General features: G+C 47.4%; 1 protein-coding gene across 1 annotated transcript; it reads right to left on the reverse strand.

The window, feature by feature from the left end:
- Positions 1–4737: 4737 nt before the first annotated feature.
- Btnl9 (butyrophilin-like 9) lies at positions 4738–16650 on the reverse strand. The gene is made up of 11 exons (XM_013030876.1): positions 16623–16650; positions 14572–14699; positions 13587–13934; positions 11705–11986; positions 8759–8887; positions 8559–8591; positions 8265–8285; positions 8099–8119; positions 7836–7862; positions 6798–6824; positions 4738–5369 (listed from the first exon to the last, which is right to left on the reverse strand). The coding sequence occupies exons 2-11, from the start codon at positions 14681–14683 to the stop codon at positions 4738–4740; spliced, it is 1632 nt and encodes a 543-aa protein (XP_012886330.1). The 5' UTR covers positions 14684–14699; positions 16623–16650.
- Between the last annotated feature and the right edge of the window lie 2145 nt (positions 16651–18795).

Genomic DNA, 18795 nt, shown 5'->3' on the forward strand with positions numbered 1-18795 from the left:
GCTAGCACTCTACCACTGGAGCCACAGCGCCACTTCCGGCTTTTTCTGTTTATGTGGTGCTGAGGAATCGAACCCAGGGCCTCATGCTTGCAAGGTATGCATTCTACCGCTGAGCTACCTTCCCAGCCCCTCTTTCTTATTATTTTTTTAAAGTGTTATTATAAAAGTGATGGCGGTACAGAGGGGTTAGAGTTACATAAGTCAGGTAAAGAGTACATTTCTGTTTTTGGACAATATCACCCCTTTTCTTTCTCTCTTGCAGTTTTTCCTTCTCATCCTCACCCCCATATGTATAGTTCATTTTCAACAGGCACTCAGTTTCTTTTAGGGTTTTAATGCACACACTGCATGTGTCGTGTGGTGTGTACGCAAGTGTACTTGTGTGTCTGTGTGTCCCAGACCTAGACTTGGCTCCTGGAAGATCTTTCCTCTTACGTCAGATCCTTCATTCATCCCTTCTGCTTAAGATCCAGCCAAAACAAGTTGCAAATCGGTTTCTCCGTTTCAGTTACCTGCATATTGTCGAGCTGTTCTCCACTCTGAAATGGAACAGAGAGGAAAAAAGATACTTAGGAGGCTGGCTAGGAGCTCTTGAATCTACATGAAGGCCTGGAAGTTCATGGAGCACTGGGTTCTACCAAAACCAAAGTTTTGCTGGGAAAAGCAAGAGAATGAAGCCTGTGGACAACAAAACAAAACAAAACAAAAATAATACAAGTGTCTGGATGACCTGAACACCAGAAATGCAGCCTCAGCGCTGAGAATGGGCAAGGGTGGGCCATAGGCCCGACCCATATAGACACAGGAACTCACAAATGCACCGAAGACGACGCCTTCAGTCAAGGGAAAGTTATGCCCGGTAGACTAGAATGGCATTGGGGAAAAGTCAAGTCACCTTAGAGAGAAAAGTGACTGGATTTTCATCTCACACCTAGAAAAGAGTGAGTCTTAGGATTAAGGGCCTGCTCTAGTTTGGGTCTGGAATGTTCCCTCAAGACCTTGGCTCTTCAGTCTTAGTCTTCCACTTGAGTGGCGGAATCTTGAAAAAGGTGAAGCCTAGTTGGAGAGTGCTCCATTCCATTGGGGGCATGCTCTTGGAGAGGATGGTCACATGATCACAAGAGTAAATGATAAGAGCCGGGCACAAGTGGCTCACCCCTGTAATCCTAGCTACTCAGGAGGCTGAGAGCTGAGGATCACAGTTCAAAGCCAGCCCGGGCAGGAAAGACTGTGAGACTCCTATCTCCAATAAAACCACCAGAAGACCGGAAGTGATGCTGTGGCTCAAATGGTAGAGTGCTTGTCTTGAGCTGAAGAGCTGAGGGACAGTGCCCAGGCCCAGAGTTCAGGCCCCATGACTGGACCCCCCCCCAAAAAAAAGAAATGGAAATACATTTTCAAGCCTTCTCATAATTATACTTTGTCAATTTTTCTCTTGAGAGATAGGATTTCATTATGTAGCTCAGGTTGGCTCTGGAGTAGTTGGAGTAGCTGGGACTGACTGGATGCAGGGATCTCGTGGGATGGAAATAGTGGAAATGAGACTGTGTCACACATGAGCAACAAGATAGGCAAAGCTTTATTGGGTCATCAACCTGAGCCTGCTAACTCACCATTGGAGCCAAAGAGAGACAAGAAGTGATGGAGCTGGGGGATGAGCTTCTGATTGCTGGGAACAAAGAGAGGGTGAGCAGTTACTGAATTGGGGTCTGGGTCAGATGAAGTATGGTCATCGACCATTTGTTATGGGTTTCAGAAAGATGTTTTTCTCCTTGTGTGTAGCATCCTGGCTTTGTAGTTGGTGGACTCACGAATCATCAGTTCCATTCAGGAATGGTTGAGGTACATCTAGTATATCACCTTGCATAAATAAATGTCCCAGCTTTAGCACAGGGCTGAATGACTTCTAATGCTTGAATTGTCAAGAGAGCACAAAGGCATAAGGGTCAAAGAAATTTACATCTGTTCCAATTGGCAAGAGGCCCAATGAGCCCCGCATAACAGTTGTGGATAAAACATTTCTCAAGTGATAGACCTGTGAGCCAGGTGCTGGTGGCTGAAGCCTGTCATCCTAGCTCCTCAGGAGGCTGAGATCTGAGGATCGCAGTTTGAACCCAGCCCAGGCACCACCCAAATCAAGGTTCTACAACCCAAACCAGAGACTCTTGTCTCAGAGGTAAAGTTAACCGAGCACCAGCAGTGGACATTATCCAGTTTGCTATGATTTGATTTAACAATTTTTAATGCTTTTTTTTGTTTTAAACCTTGCTGATTCCAAGTAATTACCTTTGGAACGCTTTCCATATGAATCCATTTTTAGATGTTAGAAACTGGCACAAAGCCTGGGAGGAAGCGTGCGAAAAGTGGCCCATTTACTACAGTGTCAATGTGGAAACGATATTTTTAGAGCTAAGTTTTTGGCTCGTGTGCGTATGAGACCCTGATAAACCAAGGATTCTTAGACTCCGGGGAGCCCACAATCTTTAGGAGAAAATGGCAATGTTTGCCACCTTTTGAAACAATGCCAGTTGAAACACTAGCTTCCGTACGTGCACAGCAAACCACTTTTATACTTGCACTTTTTTGTGTTTTTACTAACTGCCAATTTGCATTTTTAATCATATAGAATCATTTGCATTGACCATAAGTAAAAGAAAAGAAGTGTCTGAAATAAATAACTAAAAGAGGAGCCCATTTCTTTTAAAGGGGTGTAGGGTGGGAAGGAGCTTAAAGAGGGGTGACCTTAGCCTTGGCAGTGGACTGATCATCATGACAGATGATTCCTGGCCCTCCACGGAGGGGAAAGTGGGGTCCTTGCCACATACTTAAACGGACCCCCAAAGAACCACCTGTTGTAGCATTAGAGGATTGCCTACAAGAAGAAGGACCCTAGCATCATGTAAGATAAGCTTGGTCTGAGATGTGGAGAAAACTGGGAGTGTGAGGCCCTCGGAGGAAGACTGTGGACCACACACACATTTCCTATGAGTCAAAAGGACATTGGAGCCAAGTGCTGGTAGCTTACCTCTGTAATCCTGTCTACTCAGGAGGCTGACATCTGAGGATCGCAGTTTGAAGTCAGCCCAGTCAGAAAGCTCCATGAGATTTATTGCCAGTTAACCAGCAAACAAACAAACAAACAAACAAACTGGAAGCTGAAGTGTAGCTCAAGTGGTAAAGCACTAACTTTGAGTGGAAAGGCAAAGTGAGTGAGTGTACAAGGCCCTGAGTTCAAACCTTAGTACCAGCACAGTACATACAGACAGACAGACATACAGACATACATAGCAGCATGAACTTGAGGATTTTGGTTTTCATTCATGCAGAATAGTTCATTATTGCCTTTCTCCCTCCCTGTTGTTGGAAATCTAACCTTGAGCCCACTACATACTAGGCAAATGCTTTAATACGAAGCTATACACCCAGCCCTATTACTGTCGCTGTGAATTTTGATATTCAAATTACCTCATAGTTTGATCAGAAAAGTTTGTCCACACTGAAACCTACATACATTTGGTTTATTTATCCTCTGCTTTCATTTTTTTAGACAATTATACTTATTTATCTATTTTAATCGACAAAGTATATATTGATGGTGTATCATATATTTTGATATACACGAATATATTGTAGAATAGCTAAATCAAGATAACATAAATTGCCTCAAACTATATTTTGTGGTGAGAATACTCTAAAAAACCTCAGCGATTTTCAAATGTACAATATGTAGTTATTTACCATAGGCACAGTTTTTAAGCTTTTCTTTTGCTGTCTTTTTGTACTAGGGATGGATGTTGCATCTGCTAAGCAAGTGCTTCACCACAGAGCTACATTGTAATTGCCCACGACATTGTAATTGTGAACCAAAAAACCTGAGCTCACTCCTACTTTCCATCAGTTTCTGACCCTGGCTTTCAGCCCAAGATGGTTTATGCTGTAAGCCTTCTGCACAGTAGTCTTGAACCAAGCTGTTTTTCTTCAACTTCACTTTCCTAAGAACTAATATTTAACTAGCATCTGAACCACAGGTGAACCCACTGTTTAGAAGGTGTCAGTACTTTTACCCATCCACGGAGCCAGCAAACAGATACAACCATAGAAATAAACGAACCAACGCTTCAAATCCCGTCTCTCTTCAAATCCTCGCCCTTTTGACTCTATTTTCAACTTCCTTCCCGTCTCCCTGCCAGTTTCTGATTGTCAGCAACACCAGTTTTAAAAAAAATCAGTTTTTGAATCCTACAATCCACACAGATGACCACCTGTTTCCTGAAAGAAAATTCTATACCCCCATCTACTTTAGCAAAGATCTCTCTGTCTGTCCCTCTGTCTGTCTCTATCTCTTTGTCCTTCTCTGGCCACAGTGAGACTTTTAGATTTTTTTCTGACATTTTGGCCAGTGTGTTTATTTATTAATTTTTTTCTCTAGAGAAAGCAGGAAAGCAAAAGCACTGGTTGCTCAGGATCATTTCATGGATTCATTCCTGAACTCAAGAAAGCCCACTGGGGCTGGGGGAAATGTGGCTCAGTGGTAGAGTGCTTGCATAGCAGGGCCGAAGCCCTGGGTTCCATTCCTCAGTACCCCATGTGCAGAAAAAGCCAGAAGTGGTGCTGTGGCTCAGGTGGTCGAGTGCTAGCCTTGAACAAAAGAAGCTCAGGGACAGGGCCCAGGCCCTGAGTTCAAGTCCCAGGACTGACCAAAAAAAAAAAAAAAAAAAGAAAAAGAAAGCCCCTGTATCACAGGCCCAGGGAGGCGTCTGGAGTCTCACAGGGCTGCACCCAGGTGTCACTGTCCTGTTCTTGGGGAGCCCGTGTCCCTCCAGCTGGCCAGGAGGACACGATGGTCAGGGGGTCCGGATGCTCGCCCCCATCGTGGGCTCGGGGCCTGAAGTAGGCGCAGAGCGCCCCGGAGAAGGTGTCGTGGAAGGTGAAGAGGTGGGAGCCGTCGGACACGTTGAAGAAGGACAGCTTTCCGGCCTCGCAGTCCAGGAAGATGCCCACCCGCCGGGGTGGCACGCGCACGGGGAGGGCCACGCGGTGCGGGTCCAGGACGAAGTACTCGCAGCCGTTCCACAGCCCCATCACCCAGTAGCCACGCGCGGGGCTCAGGCGCGCGTGGCCCGAGCGCGCCACCGAGTCCAGACACGCGCCCAGGAACCAGCGGCTCCGGCTGCCCACGTGCACCTCCCAGTAGTGGCGGCCCGAGGGGAAGCGCTCGTGGCTCAGCACGCACGTCTGCTCCGAGAACCGCGATGGATCACAGGCTACGCCGGGGTTCGGGGTCCCCTGGCGGCTGGAGGACACACTCTTGCCATCCTTAGACACCTCCAGGCTGGGGTGCGCCGTGGCTGGATCCAAGGTGATGTCCACTGCGTAGAAGCCCAGGGTCAGTGTCAGCCAGGGGTAGCCAGGGGATCCCCCCCACCCCAAATCTCCTTCTCACTGTCCCCTTCTCCCATCCACACCCCTCCAGGGTCTCCTCTGTCAATCCTGGTCCTGGTCCCCCTCGCCCAGCCCAGCCACCCTCCCTCTCTTCCCTGCTTTGCTCCCCCCAGGTGGGCCACGCTCAGGGAAAGCACTCCTGAACATGGGAAAGGGAGAGGAGAATGCTCATTCTTGGAAGGTTCCTGAGTCCCCTACTTGGTGCCTCCTTAGAGAAAAGAAAATAAGTACATAAAAATAAAAATGAGGTAGAGATGGGGCCATGTTCTGGGAAGACGTTACTGGTTCATTCCCTGCTGGTCTTGCCTGGCTGGGCGATGTAGAGTTCACTCTGGGACTCAGTTTTATAGCCTTGGTAGGAGTGTGTGTGTGTGTGTGTGTGTGTGTAAGCACATGCCTGTGCTAGTACTGGAGCTCACACTCAGGGCTTGAGTGCTGTCCCCTAGCTTTTGTGCTCAAAGCTGGTGCTCTACCCTTTGAGTCACACTTCCATTTTCAGTTATTCATTTCTTTTTTGTCAGTTGTGGGGTTTGAACTCTGAACCTGGGTGCTGTCCCTCAGCTCTTCAGTTCAAGGTGAGTGTTCTACTACTTGAGCCACAGTGCCACTTCCAGTTTTCTGAGTGGTTTATTGGAGATCAGAGTCTCATGGCCTTTTCCTGCTGGAGTTGGCTTTGAACCGTGATCCTCAGATCTCAGCCTCCTGAGTAGCTAGGATTACAGGTGTGAGCCACTTGTCCCCAGTTTCTTTCTTCTTCTCCTTCTTCTTCTTTTTTTTTTTTTTTGCTGGTCATGGGGCCTGAACTCTGGGTCTGGGCGCTGTCCCTCAGCTCTTCAGCTCAAGGCTAGCACTCTACCACTGGAGCCACAGCGCCACTTCCGGCTTTTTCTGTTTATGTGGTGCTGAGGAATCGAACCCAGGGCCTCATGCTTGCAAGGTATGCATTCTACCGCTGAGCTACCTTCCCAGCCCCTCTTTCTTATTATTTTTTTAAAGTGTTATTATAAAAGTGATGGCGGTACAGAGGGGTTAGAGTTACATAAGTCAGGTAAAGAGTACATTTCTGTTTTTGGACAATATCACCCCTTTTCTTTCTCTCTTGCAGTTTTTCCTTCTCATCCTCACCCCCATATGTATAGTTCATTTTCAACAGGCACTCAGTTTCTTTTAGGGTTTTAATGCACACACTGCATGTGTCGTGTGGTGTGTACGCAAGTGTACTTGTGTGTCTGTGTGTCCCAGACCTAGACTTGGCTCCTGGAAGATCTTTCCTCTTACGTCAGATCCTTCATTCATCCCTTCTGCTTAAGATCCAGCCAAAACAAGTTGCAAATCGGTTTCTCCGTTTCAGTTACCTGCATATTGTCGAGCTGTTCTCCACTCTGAAATGGAACAGAGAGGAAAAAAGATACTTAGGAGGCTGGCTAGGAGCTCTTGAATCTACATGAAGGCCTGGAAGTTCATGGAGCACTGGGTTCTACCAAAACCAAAGTTTTGCTGGGAAAAGCAAGAGAATGAAGCCTGTGGACAACAAAACAAAACAAAACAAAAATAATACAAGTGTCTGGATGACCTGAACACCAGAAATGCAGCCTCAGCGCTGAGAATGGGCAAGGGTGGGCCATAGGCCCGACCCATATAGACACAGGAACTCACAAATGCACCGAAGACGACGCCTTCAGTCAAGGGAAAGTTATGCCCGGTAGACTAGAATGGCATTGGGGAAAAGTCAAGTCACCTTAGAGAGAAAAGTGACTGGATTTTCATCTCACACCTAGAAAAGAGTGAGTCTTAGGATTAAGGGCCTGCTCTAGTTTGGGTCTGGAATGTTCCCTCAAGACCTTGGCTCTTCAGTCTTAGTCTTCCACTTGAGTGGCGGAATCTTGAAAAAGGTGAAGCCTAGTTGGAGAGTGCTCCATTCCATTGGGGGCATGCTCTTGGAGAGGATGGTCACATGATCACAAGAGTAAATGATAAGAGCCGGGCACAAGTGGCTCACCCCTGTAATCCTAGCTACTCAGGAGGCTGAGAGCTGAGGATCACAGTTCAAAGCCAGCCCGGGCAGGAAAGACTGTGAGACTCCTATCTCCAATAAAACCACCAGAAGACCGGAAGTGATGCTGTGGCTCAAATGGTAGAGTGCTTGTCTTGAGCTGAAGAGCTGAGGGACAGAGCCCAGGCCCAGAGTTCAAGCCCCACGACCAACCCCCCCCCCAAAAAAAAGAGTAAATGATAAGACACAGGGCTGTGCTGCTAAGCTATGAAATATTACTTGCATTTTTTTTTAAACAGGAAAGTTTTTCCAATTTACAGTGGATTTCTTGAGATACAACTCTATGGTGGGCTGGTCAGGGATCATAATGGGAAACAGGAGAAAAATGACCCTCACTCACCAGCTTGGCCTTCAGCTCTTCTCCATTCTGAAGCAGTAAGAGGAAAAACAGAATTAGAACCCCAGAGTATCACGATTTCCCCATTTTACCCATCACATTTGACACCCTTCCTGCCTGCCTACCCCTTCCCCTGCTACCCCTGCAGCCAGCAGGCCTCCACCCTGGACATCACACCCAACTGGGAGATGAGTGAATATATTGCTAATTAGATGGGGTGGGGGGAAGGTGGAAAGCAAGGAACGATTCAAAGAGGGTCCACTTACCCAACTCTGTCTGAAGCTTCTCTATAAGCAAAAGAGAGAAAAAGATCAACGTTCAGATGAGTGGGAAAAACCTTCCAAAGCAGTTTTAGTTTACTGGGAAGAGGTTCTTTAGCCTCTGGCTTAAGGGACTACAAGGTTTCTCCACTGGGTAGCAGCCCGAACTTACCCAGCTGTGCGGTCAGCTTTCCTAGAGAAGAAATGAAAAGCAGAAACTCAGGTTGGGCAGTGGATGAGAGAGGACAGACAGAGAACTGGGGCCTCGTTCCTTCTTGGAGCACACAGGCTGCCCTTGTGCTCCTGGGATCACGGCCTGCCTGCACCTCTGGGAGTCACTTCCTCTCCACCCTCTCTCCACAAGGCTTCTAGAACCTTCTCTTGGTCTGTCATATGCCTTGTTGACCCGGCATGCCTTTGGCTGCTCCGAGACGTGGGCTTGGAGGAGGCCTTTGCCCCAGCTTACCTCGTTCCTTGTCTGCCTGCTTCTTTACTTTGGCTGAAAGGAAGAAACGAGGTTGACCCTGCACCCTCTCCTGCCTCCAGCCTGGCAGGATGGCGTTTCCAGAAGCCATCCTGGCAGGCTGTCCTTGGATGCTCCCCCCCCCCCCAGCAGTTGGATTTGTCTCCCAAGGCTGGAGGGGGTGGGGAGGGGCAGCCTCATACCTTGGAACTGACGCTGCCTGCGGAAGTAGCGCGTTGCCAGCAGGGTGAGGAGGGCCACGAGGAGCAGCAGTGTCACCAGCGTCCCAAGGAATGCCCTCTTCCAGGGCGATGTGCCAGGTAAAAACACATCTGGAGAACACCCTCCCCCACCAGGGAGTTGTCTATTAGGAACCACTGACCACCCACACAAGCCTATGTTCCACCTCAGGCACTGGAATTTTTTTTTCCTATTTCCTTCAGGACCCCGCTTATAGTTAATTGGATAATGGGTGTCAGAGCAGCTACGAGATCTACTTCCTAGGTGAGAACTGGGAAGAGGAGGAGGAGGAACTTGAACTTGCCCAGAGGAAGGAGAATGCCCTGAAACCTAAAGGAAGTGTATCCCTCACCCCGCTCCTACGCCGGTGACCTTCTCTGAATTTCAATGGCCACAGCTCTGACCTGTCTCCCCATCTTCCTGAATCCTTGGGGAGGAGCAGTCATCATCTTAAGGAGCTAGTTTGTTCCCTGCAAGTAATGGCATTGGTAACGTCTCTAGAGACACTCACAGAACCTGAACTGAGATAATAATCCACAAGGCCAGATGGGTGCTGGTAGCTCACACCTGTCATCCTAGCTGCTCAGGAGCCCGAGATCTGAGGATCATGGTTCAAAGCCAGCCTGGGAAGGAAAGTCTATGAGACTCTTATCTACAGGTATGCACCAAAAAGAAAGCCAGAAGAGGAGCTGTGGCTCAAGTGGTAGAGCACTAGCTTTGAGCAAGAAGAAGCTCAGGGACAGTGCCCAGGCCTTAAGTTCAAGCCCCAAGACAGACAGACAGACACACACACACACACACACACACACACACACACACACAAATCCATAGTAGGCCACATACATACCTTTTGCCACCCTGCCCCAATTTTTCTAGCTAAAATTAAAGCTCATGCCAGCACCTTTGAAGACGAAATGCTTACTTTGGGACTCTGTCACTTGAGCTGTGTTTCTAGCTCTAGTTTCTTTAGTTACTTGGGGGATTCCATCTTGCATTTATGCTTGGCATGGCCCGGATAGTGATCCTCCTATTTTTTTCCCATGTAGCTGGGATGACAGGCAGGAACTACCACACATAGATTTAGGTCGATAGAGGTCTCTGAAACTTCTTGTTGGGGCTGGCCTGGAATCAAGATCTTCTTGATCTCCATCTCCCAGATGGCTAGGATTACAGGTGTGAGGCACTAACCCTTTCCCTCACCACCACCACCCTTCTCTTTCCTATTTAGCACACTCAGGGAAGTTAGTTGGACCACGTGGTAACCTTGGAGCTAGGCCTCTGGCACTGAACTCAAGATACAAATTTAGATTTGTCTATACATCTAAAAAGAAGGAAAACAAGAGCAACCAAAAACCACTTTGGATTTCCCCTAATACAAAAAGAGAAATCCCTCTCTTCCCATTTCTCAGAGCGTTTCCTTCGAAATGTAGCTAAGTGATTTTGAACGCCAAACAAACATCTTGCCAGCCTTAACAACCCAAGATTGCTTTGACATGCAAACATCAGACAAAATACCCCATTTCCTTTCTCCCCTGGTGGTTAAGCACCTGGCTCTATGCTATAGCTATATGCCTGCCATAGACATAGGAGATGTTCCCCCCCCCTGCCCCAACTTGGAATAATGACAGCTAATACAGAAGACCACCCCAGTTACCAAAGGATGCTGCCAACTCTGTCAACTTGAGCATGTTTTTGTTTATCTGAGGCTTTCAACCTGCCTGACTATAGCTGTAGGACAGATTTATTTCTATTATAATAATATAACTATTGATTTGGACTGATGTGAAATATGGTTAATAGATTGGGTTTTCTTTTTTTCTTTTCTTTCTTTTTTTTTTTAAATTGGTCGTGGGGCTTGAACTCTGAGTGCTGTCCCTCAGCTCTTCAGCTCATAGCGAGTGCTCTACCACTTGAGCCACAGTGCCACTTTGGTTTTCTAGTGGTTTATTGGAGATAAGAGTCCCACGGACTTTCCTACCTGGTCTGGCTTTGAACCATGATCCTCAGATCTCAGCCCCCTGAGTAGCTAGGATTACAGGTATAAGCCACTAGTGCCCAGCTAGGTTGGGTTTTCTTTAGCACTTAAAACAATTTCAAACATTAAACCCTTCCATGGATGCCTCCTAAGACGTGTGTGTGTGTGTGTGTGTGTACCTATTCTGGAGGCCTGGGGGCTGTTCCTGAGCTTTGTTGCTCAAAGCTAGTACTCTACCACTTGAGCCACAGCTCCCTGTCTGGATTTTCGGTGGTTAATTGGAGATAAGACTCTCACAGACTATCTTATCCAGGCTGGCTTTGAACCTTGGTCCTCAGAAGTCAGCCTCCCGAGTATCTAGGATTATAGGTGTCAACCACTTGCACCTGACCATAGTAAGATTTTGATGTTCAATGGTCATCTGCTTCCATGAATCACCTTTTCCTCATCCATAGACATTCCCAGATAGTTTTTTTTTTCTGCTTGGGATTTTCTCTCTAGCTCCTACCATAGTCCAAGATATGGTATGACTTACATCGTAGTTTATTGTCTATACTCCCCTCTAGGGGTGGAAGCGGAGGGTGGAAGTTTGGGGCACATTATGAATGCACTGCCTGGTAATTGCTTGAAGGATGAAATTAGGGACTCCTGGCTTCTCATGACGAGCTCTAATGAGTTTACGTGCTTTTGTGCCTGGCCTTTGGCAGAGTAGTGCTGGCTCCCTGCGGGTCTGTTATTCCTGTCTTTGGATTGCCAGCTGCATTCTTAGTGAGTTCCTGATTTCTCGCTTGATGGCTTTTCAGACACCAAGACTAGTTCGTCTCACACTCAGCCAGGTCTCAGAATCCTTGAACCTCTACAGACCAACTTTGAGGTCAATCGACATGGAGGATGTGGAAAGTAAGATCCTGCAGGTGAGCCACCATCTACTGACCTGCTATCTGGACCACAAACTCTTTCTTCTGCATCAGTAGAGGGTTCTGGATGGAGCAGGACACATTGCTATGGGCTCCCTTTCGGACAACCACGGACGTTTCTAAACTGAACAGGCCCTGAGCATCCTGGATGATGATTTTTGACTCCGGAGGCAGGCACTGACCCTGGTGGTCACTCCACTGAACCGTGGGCTTGGGGTACCAGCCACTGGAGCTGCATCTTAGCTGAATGCCTCCTTCCTTGAAGCCCTCAAGGGAGATATGAGGGTCTGAGCCATGTCCTGGGAAAGATGAAATGAGTGATAAAGATCAGGCTCCTTCCTAGAAGGAATGTAAGCAGTCCATGTCCCCATTCACCATTTCAACAACATGTTTTGTGCTCAAGGCTAGCACTCCACCACCACCCCGAGTCACAGCTCCGCTTCTGGTTTTCTGGTAGTTAATTGGAGCTAAGAGTCTCATGGACTTTCCTGCCGGGGTTGGCTTTGAACTGGGATCCTCAGATCACAGCCCCCTGAGTAGCTAGGATTATAGGTGTGAGCCTCCAGCATCTGGCCCCTTAGTGATGTTTGAAAATATTCAGAGAAGCATATTTGATGGAGAAGAGCTATACACATTTAGTCATAGTATGCCAAGAAAATACGCAACAGAAAGTTTCTTTTAGAATGAAGAGTTGTCCCATTTCAAATTCCAATAGCTCAAGATAGAGACACAAGTGGTTTTTTCTTTCTTGTTATTGTTTCTAATGTATTTATAATGTACCATGTGATTTTTTTGTTTCTTTGCATGTTCTTCCCCCACCGTATAACCCCTGTTTTCACTGTATTTGATGTCAGTGCCCTGCATCTTGTATATAGATTCTCTCTTGAGTCTTTGTCTCTTTATTCTTGTGGAGTTAACTATGTATCTAAGTATCTGTCATCTATATCTATGTATCTATATATGTATGTATCTACTATCTACCTACCTACCTATCATCTATCTACCTATTAGCCATCTATCTACCTAGCTACCTACCTATCTATTCTTTGCAATGCTGAGTCTTGTGTGTACTAGGTGAGCACTTAACCACTTAGCTACATCCCAGCCACATATTTTGAATTTGCAAACATGAATATCATGGTCTCAATGTCAATGTTATATAAAATCCTATCCATACAGGTCTGAGTTTTTCTCCATTCTTTTCATCTTGTACATCTTCCCTCATCCCTTAGGTACCAATTTTCACTTCCCTCTTTTTTTAAAGTCAGGGTGTGTTTATTTGTTTTCACATATATTTCTATTACCTTTAAGTACTTGTGCCAAGGCGTTGCCATTCACCAGAGCAGTTTGGAATACCATGCTCTTGTCAATGTCACCTCTTTCAACATTCTCAGCCCTCCCTCCCCTCCCCACCCCTTCCCTCACTTTTCTTAATTTTTGTAGACGATGCACTGATTTTTTTTGGGGGGTCTAGTCGTGGGGCCTGAACTCTGTGCCTGGGCACTGTCCCTCAGCTCTTCAGCTCAAGGCTAGCGCTCTACCACTTGAGCCACAGCGCCACTTCCGGCTTTTTCCTTTTTGCTTATGTGGTGCTGAGGAATCGAACCCAGGGCCTCATGTATGCAAGGCAAGCGCTCTACCACTGAGCTACCTTCCCAGCCCCTGCACTGAGTTTTTGACTGCATCCTCCCTCCTTTAGTTGATCCTTATTACAATGTCCTTCCTCTCTTCTTACGTACAAAAATATAGATCACCAAACCTCTTCTGCATCTTGGTTGTGTGTGTGTGTGTGTGTGTGTGTGTGTGTGCACCAGCCCATGAGTCTATATCTACTTGAGCAGATCCATCCCAGCGGCCCGTTTCTCTTTGACACCCTCACCCCCCCCCCCACGCACCCACCTGCTACCTCCAGCTCCCAGAGAGCTTCCCCAGAGAAGCTGTCAGAGAGGAAGCTACACCCATAGGGGCCCTCGTCGGAAGGAAGGACGCCACGCAGGTAGAGGTTCACGCTGCCATCTGCGATCTCCTCGGTGACGAGTCTGGTCCGGTTCTGGAACTGGGTCATCTGCTGGGCCCAGAGCTCCTGCGGCTCGGGATACAGGTGCACCACGTCCGAGGCCTGGCTCCGGAACCAGCGGATCTCCATGTGCTTGGCGTCTTGGTACGGGGACAGGTGGCAGGAGAATTCCACCTCCTCCCCGACGTGGGCCAGAATGGGTTCCCCCGGGCCTATCACCATTACCTCCTCTAGAATGACAAGGCAGAATAATGGCCCAAATCCACCCTCTTCCAAGAGAATAATAATAATAATTATTATTTCTATTACTATTATTGTCGATCATGAGGCTTGAACTCAGGGTCTGGGCTCTGTCCCTCAGCTTTTGTACTTAAGGCGAGTACTCAACCATCCACTTCTAGTTTCCTGGTGGTTCATTGGAGATAAGCGTCTCATACCTCTTGTGCCAAGGCTGGTTTTGAACCCTGATCATCAGATCTCAGCCTCCTGAGCACCCAGGGCTACAGGTGTGAGCCACTGGTGCCTAGCTAGCAGCTTGCTTTTGTGAGTTGATGGGACTGATAGAGGTCTTTCCTGACCTTCAAAAACTGTGCAGGCAGGGTAACTAAGCTAGTATTATTGACCAACGTACCACCAACCCAGACCAAGAAGAATTTCCTGCCACCCACCTGCCATGCTCTCTGCTATGTGGGATGAGAAGAAAAGAGTTGGATGATTCTGGGGGTGGGGTGGGGGGAGGGAGAAAGGGCAATGGGTCGTTAACAATTGGGTTGGAAATCTTTCTGTGTTAGGAGGGGACACCTGGCAGAAGACGTGGGCAGGGCTGAGACACGCAGAGGCTGGCTGAGTTTGCTATGGCCGGGCTACCTGAGTTCACCTGCCCAGGCTGCGGCAAGAGGAGGAGGTGGATGAGGAAGAAGACTCTGCTGGGTAGAAGAACTTGCTTCAGGAATTCCAGGGATTCTGGGATGTTAGCCATCAGCAACGAGGGCCACCTGCTGAGAAAGAAAGTGAATCTGAGGTGACCTGATCTCAGCAGGGCTGGGATCTGCTATTGCCTCAATAATGAGGATGCTAATATTTAATGCTATATTTTATACTATATTATAACATAATTTATATTATAATAATATAACATATAATAATGTCCTATTATTATTAATACTGTGATTCTTGGGTTCTTACCAGTCCCCCAAACCTGGCTTTAAACCATAACCGGATATGAGAACTGCTTCTAATTTTACCAGCCAACACCATTATTAGCCTTGCTCAAACTCATGTTTCTTCTAGAGGACAGGGCTGGAGGGTCTCAGAGGAAACAACATCTGGGCAAGGTATTATTTAGAGCCAGGACTAGAGCCATACATTGTGTGTGGGGCTCAGAGACATCCTCTTTTGGAATTTATAGTGTTCTCCAAACAAAGGGAAATCTCTGAAGAATCTTGGATTTTTTTTTTTTTTTTTTGGCGAGGGGGTCGGTCAGGGCCTGGGCACTGTCCCTAAGCTCTTTTTGCTCAAGGCTAGTGCTCTACCACATTAAGCCACAGCTCCACTTCTGGTTTTCTGGTGGTTACTTGGAGATGAGAGTCTCGTGGACGTTCCTGCCTGGGCGGGCTTTGAACTGTGATCCTTAGATCTCAGGCTCCTGAGTGGTTAGGATGACAGGCGTGAGCCATGGGTGCCTGGTTTCAGATGCATTTTTCCCCCTCTCTCTTCCTTACCAGGATTGAACCACAGCCTGACATGAAAGAACTTTGGGCCAAAAAACAGAGCAACAGACACAAAGTCCTGTGTTTTAGGAAAGGGGGGGGAGATATGCCTGCCTGCTCCAAGGACATTCAGGCACAATTTCAGACAATCCTGAGACTTCAGGTAGTGATTCCTAGGGTCCCCATCCGGGTCACTCTTCCTGTCTTCACAGCATCTTTGAAGCCCCAATGATAAGGTCATTCCATCCCATCATTCTTTCTTCCCACCTGTGGTTCAGGAAACTCAGCCCCAGACAAGACAAGCACCATACTTCTAACTCTGTTTCCCCCTTGGGTCCTGTGGTATCAACTCACAGAAGTCTGTGGGTCTGGTGTGGCCAATACATCCTTGAATCCATATTCCCTCATTTAGTTGTCAGATTTTAGGCATGTTGTGTGTCTGCATGAATCTCTGTCTCTACTTGTGCAATGGAAGAGACAACTGTCAACTCAGCGTCATTCACCCTCTCTCCCTCTTCCCCTCTACCCTGGCCCAGTTCTTATTCCTTCCTCCTGCATTTCTACTTCCTGAGAACACTCACATTCTTGTTGAATTCCAGTCTCTTAGCTCTTGATCCTATTTTGCTGTGCTATTTGTGTGTGTGTGTGTGTGTGTGTGAAGTGTGGAAGTGGTGTCTGTCACTACACGCCTATTCTTGTGTCCCCAAACTATAAGCCTCAAGGTGCTACATGGAGCATTGATCTTTTCCTGCCCTTCCCATCCTAGCATCCAATGCAATGCTGCGACTCTTCTCCAAAGCCAGCAAGCAGGTAGATACCATGCTCACATACACTATAGCTTTTCTTATCTACTTAACAGTAGATAAGGCTGAGTGTCAGATCAAGAAATGGTTTCAATAACCCACTGGACAGTTTCTACCCTCTTCGTGTCTCTGGAGAGGAAGCAGCTCAAGAAGGGAGCCCCAGCAGGTTCTGGCGTCCTTTTCATCTGATGGAGGTGGTGAACGGGAATGCAGTAGAATTCTGTGTCTGTGAGGACTTGACCTGGTCTGAATGGCCACCTCCCCTTAGGTGAGGCCTCTCAGTTGAGAAGACAATGGTACCCATGCCATACCCCTCCCCTCTTCCCCAGAGGCTGCCATCATCCTTTTCTGCTATTCATTTCTGAAAGGTGGAGGTTGGGAAAGGTGTTGAGAATGAGCCACGTACCTTTCAGGTAGCAGCAAAGTGTGTCCTGGTGATCTCCCTCTTCCCTCACAAAGGGGATGATGCTGGTGAAGTGTCTTAGTCCCCGATGCTAACACCCGTTAGAAATGGACCGTAGGCTCGGTCTGGAGTGGAAGGTGATGGGGAATAGCTCATTGATGGCAAAATTACTCATCCACTTTCCACCTTAGGACACATGCTGTTGGGTTGGCTCTGCCCTTTGTTATAAAAACCAAGATGGATAGAACAAAACGAGGAAGTCCCCGTCATATCCTATCTCTGGGAGGAAACCCACACAGTAAAATTCCCATGGAAAATGTCCCTCTAGGGTTTTAGAAGGAGGGCAAAGGTAGCTGAAAGTTTTGTAGAAGAGGCGACAAAGCTGCGGGGTTTCAGAGCAGGAAAGGACACTTACACTGGCTGGGCAGGATCTCTGTGTGGATGGAGCTGGGGCTGTAGGAAATCAGGATGGCTCTTATTGAGCTTCCCTCTCCTCACAGTTACAACAAAAGCAACAGAGACTAGACTGGACTGGACTGGATTGGACTAGACAACTACAGGTTGGGAACCCACCATAGATCTCTTTGCAGTGGGGAAATCAGAAAAGAAATGCCCTGGAACAACTCACAGTCACTATTCATATCCAGAGCTTGGAACTCGAGTGGGAGACTGTGTTAAGATGGCTCAATGAAGAAGAACGAAGCTCCACTTCACTCCATTTTTCCGTAGGCCACAGTGCAATTTCACTACTGGTGGGTGGGAAGGAAGTGCAAGCTCTAGCTGCCTGGTGGAACCACTTTACCGATGCTCTCCTGGGGAGAGGGGGGAAGGTCTAAATTGTGGCACAAAGGGGCAAAAGCACGTGCAGGACCTCCCCCAGGGACTCCCAGAAATCCATGATGTTTGAAGAGAGGCATGAAAAGGTACCAGGGGATGGGTAAGCTACGGGGTAGAGATCTGAAGGCCACTATATGCAGACAGGTTGGTGAGGGGGGAAATGTAGGCCAAGGTGTGCTTAAAGATACCCTTAGGTGGTTAAGAGGGAATGAATGAGGAGACAGAGGAACTCTCATATTAAGTTTAAACCAGCCATTGAGTAATGAACAGGTTCAGGGAAGAGGGTAGTGGCATCTTTATTAGTATGTGTGGGGAAAGGAAAAGACCAAGGGAGCAAGCTGGAAGAGCAAAGAAGAGGGTTCAGAGATAGGGATAGAGGCAGACAAGTAGCTGGATAGACTCTGAAGACAGAGAAAGGTTTTCCTTTATAATCTCAAGCCAGGCTGGGCTCTGGTGGTTCACACTTATTCTAGCTACTCAGAAGGTTGAGATCGGAGGGTCTCAGTTCAAAGCCAAGCCCAGGCAGGAAAGTCCATGGGACTCTTATCTCCAAGGAACTACCTGCGAAGTGGCTCAAAGTGATAACATCACTAGCCTTGCGCAGTAAAGCTCAGTGACAAACATTCAGGCCCTGAGTTCAAGACTCATGACTGGTGCACATGTGTGTGTGTGCGCGTATGTGTGCAAGCACACACACACACAGAGTCTCAAATACAGTGAACTCACATAATGAACTTGTGGACTTTTGTCCAGTGTAACTGCCAGTAATCTCTGTCTAGTAGAAAAAAATAGGTCCAATGGCTATGGTTTATGGCTGTGAGGATCGTTAACATATGTAGAGATAAATCAGCAGGGTTACAACAACGTTTCTGTATTCAGCTACTTCAAAACATCCATTTCCTCAAATGCTCTTGGAACCAATCACTAATCATATAATTGATTCCCTCAGAAATCAACAAGATGGCTGAATGTGGCTTAGTGGTAGAGTGCTTGCCTTGAGCAAAATAAAAAAAAAAGCTCAGGGACAGTGCCCAGGCCCTGAGATCAAGCCCCAGGACTGGCAAAAAAAAAAATCAATGGGCTGGTATTCTACCACTTGAGACATGTGTCCAACCTTGTTTATTGCTGGTTATTTTTTTTTTTTGCCAGTCCTGGGGCTTGAACTCTGGGCCTGGGCGCTGTCCCTCAGCTCTTCAGCTCAAGGCGAGCACTCTTCCACTTGAGCTACAGCGCCACTTCCGGTTTTCTTGTGGTTTATTGGAGATAGGAGTCTCAGGGTCTCTCCTGCCCGGGCTGGCTTTGAACCGCCATCCTCAGATCTCAGCCTCCTGAGTAGCTA

Source organism: Dipodomys ordii, unplaced genomic scaffold (genome assembly GCF_000151885.1).
Source record: "Dipodomys ordii isolate 6190 unplaced genomic scaffold, Dord_2.0 Scaffold135, whole genome shotgun sequence".
In the NCBI taxonomy this organism is placed as follows: Eukaryota; Metazoa; Chordata; class Mammalia; order Rodentia; family Heteromyidae; genus Dipodomys; species Dipodomys ordii.